Source organism: Cyprinodon variegatus, unplaced genomic scaffold (genome assembly GCF_000732505.1).
Source record: "Cyprinodon variegatus isolate N-32 unplaced genomic scaffold, C_variegatus-1.0 Scaffold2039, whole genome shotgun sequence".
Taxonomy (NCBI): Eukaryota; Metazoa; Chordata; class Actinopteri; order Cyprinodontiformes; family Cyprinodontidae; genus Cyprinodon; species Cyprinodon variegatus.
Window position 1 is genome coordinate 53161 of NW_015152492.1, and position 2614 is coordinate 55774.

Genomic DNA, 2614 nt, shown 5'->3' on the forward strand with positions numbered 1-2614 from the left:
TCTGTTCTAGAAGATATCGACAGCAAATTAATTTTACAAGAGGAACAGAGAAACGCGATCAAGGCTCATCTTCTTATTCTAGGCGTGCAACTGATTTTTGTTGACAACAACTATGCCTCGCTTAACATACGTCACGCACTCCGTTGCTCTTATTGGTTGTAGGTCTATCCAATTGAGTGCAGAGGCATTTTTTTTCCTGGTTCGTTCGAAACACGCCACATAATCACAGCTCTATGGAGCAGTATCAGACTCATATTCTGACTAGAATTTAGTAGGACTACGTGAGGCTAACTAACGATAGTTCCTGACCCAGGATTTTCCCGGTTTTTTTCCTTTTCTTTTTTTTAAGTGTCATTACACTGTCACAAGTAGGAAGACTAGGTTTTAGCTAATCAGACTCCATAGCGAATTAATTTACATTTTTAATATGGCCAAAAAATGGATGACGCTTTTGTGCCACAGTCAGTTTATTAATGACCCAAAATAATTGACAAAATATTAGGAAACATCTAAATAAAATATGCTACAGCCTAATCGAGAAGGCTGAATTTAATTATACTTGCATTTAAAGTTCATTTGAATTTTATTTTAAAGTTTAGACTGACCTGTTGTTCCATCTGTTGCTGGGGAAGTAGTAAAATAAATGTCTGTCTCCTTGATTGTTGTGTAAGATGTTTGACCTGATGAATGAAAGCAACAAACATAGTGAATAAAATCATATATATGCAACAAGTGTCAGGACTGATAGAAAAAAGATACTACTAGCAGTCACACTGAAAGTTGAGACTCCCTGACTTGTTGTTGAATCTAATTCTTTAACTTCTGCAAAAAACAGACAGTGCCTTTAGATCTCCATGTGATAAATAAAAACATATGATACAAACATTGATCTGTAAGAAAGTCATAATATAAAACCTTATGAAGCTGAAATAACATTTATTTTACAGACTAATATTGTATCTATAGAGATAGTAAACCTTATATGATGGTAGAGTTAATAACCTACTGTTAATCATAACTGATTGTATGTCACTGTCTGGAGACTGATGCTGTCCTCCATCTGTGTTCTTCACAGTGTAATAACATGTTAGTTCAACCACAGCAGGGGAAGTTTGAAATGTCATCATCAGGAGCTCACGTCCTGACATTGTCTGCTCACAGGAGATGATTTTAGGTATCTTTGATGTTATGAAGTATAAAAAACATTTATCCACAGAAACAAATGATGGAGTCCCACAGTTCAGTGTGACTGAGTCTGTCTCTGTGATGAGCTGTGGAGTCACAATCAGCTCAGGTGGAGGAACTAAAAATAAAATGAAAATAATATAAATTAAATATTTTATCAAGACAGTAATCATGATTAGACCAGCAAAGGTATATTTACTCACTTTGTATGATGATGGTGAGCAAGTTACTGTTTGGAGATTGATGTCCGTCAAGGTAAAAACATGTTAGGTTTAAGTTAGCAGGTGACCTTCGCTTTGCTAAAGACAAGATCTCTCCTCCTTTTAGTGTTTTCTGACAATTAAACCTCTGAAGTTGACTTCCTCCAACAATTAAAAAATGACACTCAGTAACAAGAACAGAAGATGGAGGCTGACAGTCTAAAGTGACCGAGTCTGTCTCTGTGATCACCGGTTGGTTCACTGTCAGTGTAGGTGGAACAAGGTCTGAAAACATGAACAAATAAAGTGCAGAAAATGTAAAATATGAGTGAGGAATATTAAGTATATCTGTAAACATATTTTAAGACTCTTTAAAAATAATATTACTGTTTATGGAGATGATGGTTGATTCACTGTCTGATGATGTAACATCTAAAGCTCCATATTTTACACTGTAGAAACATTTAACTTTGACCTCAGCGGATGATAAATTCTCTGTCATCCTCAGCAGTTCAGATCCTGTCAGTGTTTCCACACAGGAGGAGGCTGCAGACATCTTTTTGTTTTCAATGTAGAAAACACACTGATCAACATTAACATATGAGGTTGAACACTTTAATGTGACCGAGTCAGTCTCTGTGATCAGAAGTCGATCCACCTCTACTTTAGGTTGAGGAAGAGCTGAAAATTTAGAAGCATTTAGTTGTCAGATTTGATCTGCAAAAAAAATTATATTTACCACACAGACATTTAACTGAAACTGACCTTTACCTCTGGCTTCATAAGACAAATCTGTGAAACAGATATTGAAAATAAAATGTAGATGCAAGATGAATATCTTTTATAAATGCATATTTTTATTTCAATTTCTAAAACATTTTAAAAAATCACAGACTTTATGTAACAGAATTAATTTTAAATAACACAATATCAAGAATAAGACACTCAAACTTACTTAGGAGAATGAAGAACAGCAGCTCTAAAGCCATGATGAAGCTTTGGATGCTCTGAATAGAAAACATTGGTCTGTTTCCTGTCTAATCTGACTATGACCGATGTAAGTTTCAGAAGCTACTGTTAAAATAATCCACATGATCAGAAGTGGACCCTCCCCCTTGGCACAGGAACAAGTACTTTATATACCTTATAAACACACAACATACAAAATGCATAGGTGTTTCAGACCACAGTATCGATTAACCATACCAAAAAGGGAACCATCTATTTTT

At 35.1% G+C, this 2614-nt stretch overlaps 1 protein-coding gene across 1 annotated transcript in view; it reads right to left on the bottom strand.

Moving 5' to 3' along the window:
- The window catches only part of LOC107105064, a 15230-nt gene extending 12822 nt beyond the window's left edge, over positions 1–2408 (bottom strand). The window contains exons 1-4 of the mRNA XM_015405182.1: positions 2341–2408; positions 2157–2177; positions 1773–2066; positions 1389–1670 (exon numbers count right to left, since the gene is read on the bottom strand). Coding sequence (XP_015260668.1) covers positions 1389–1670; positions 1773–2066; positions 2157–2177; positions 2341–2407 — 664 coding nt within the window. The 5' untranslated portion in view covers position 2408. The remainder of the gene's footprint in view (positions 1–1388; positions 1671–1772; positions 2067–2156; positions 2178–2340) is intronic.
- Between the last annotated feature and the right edge of the window lie 206 nt (positions 2409–2614).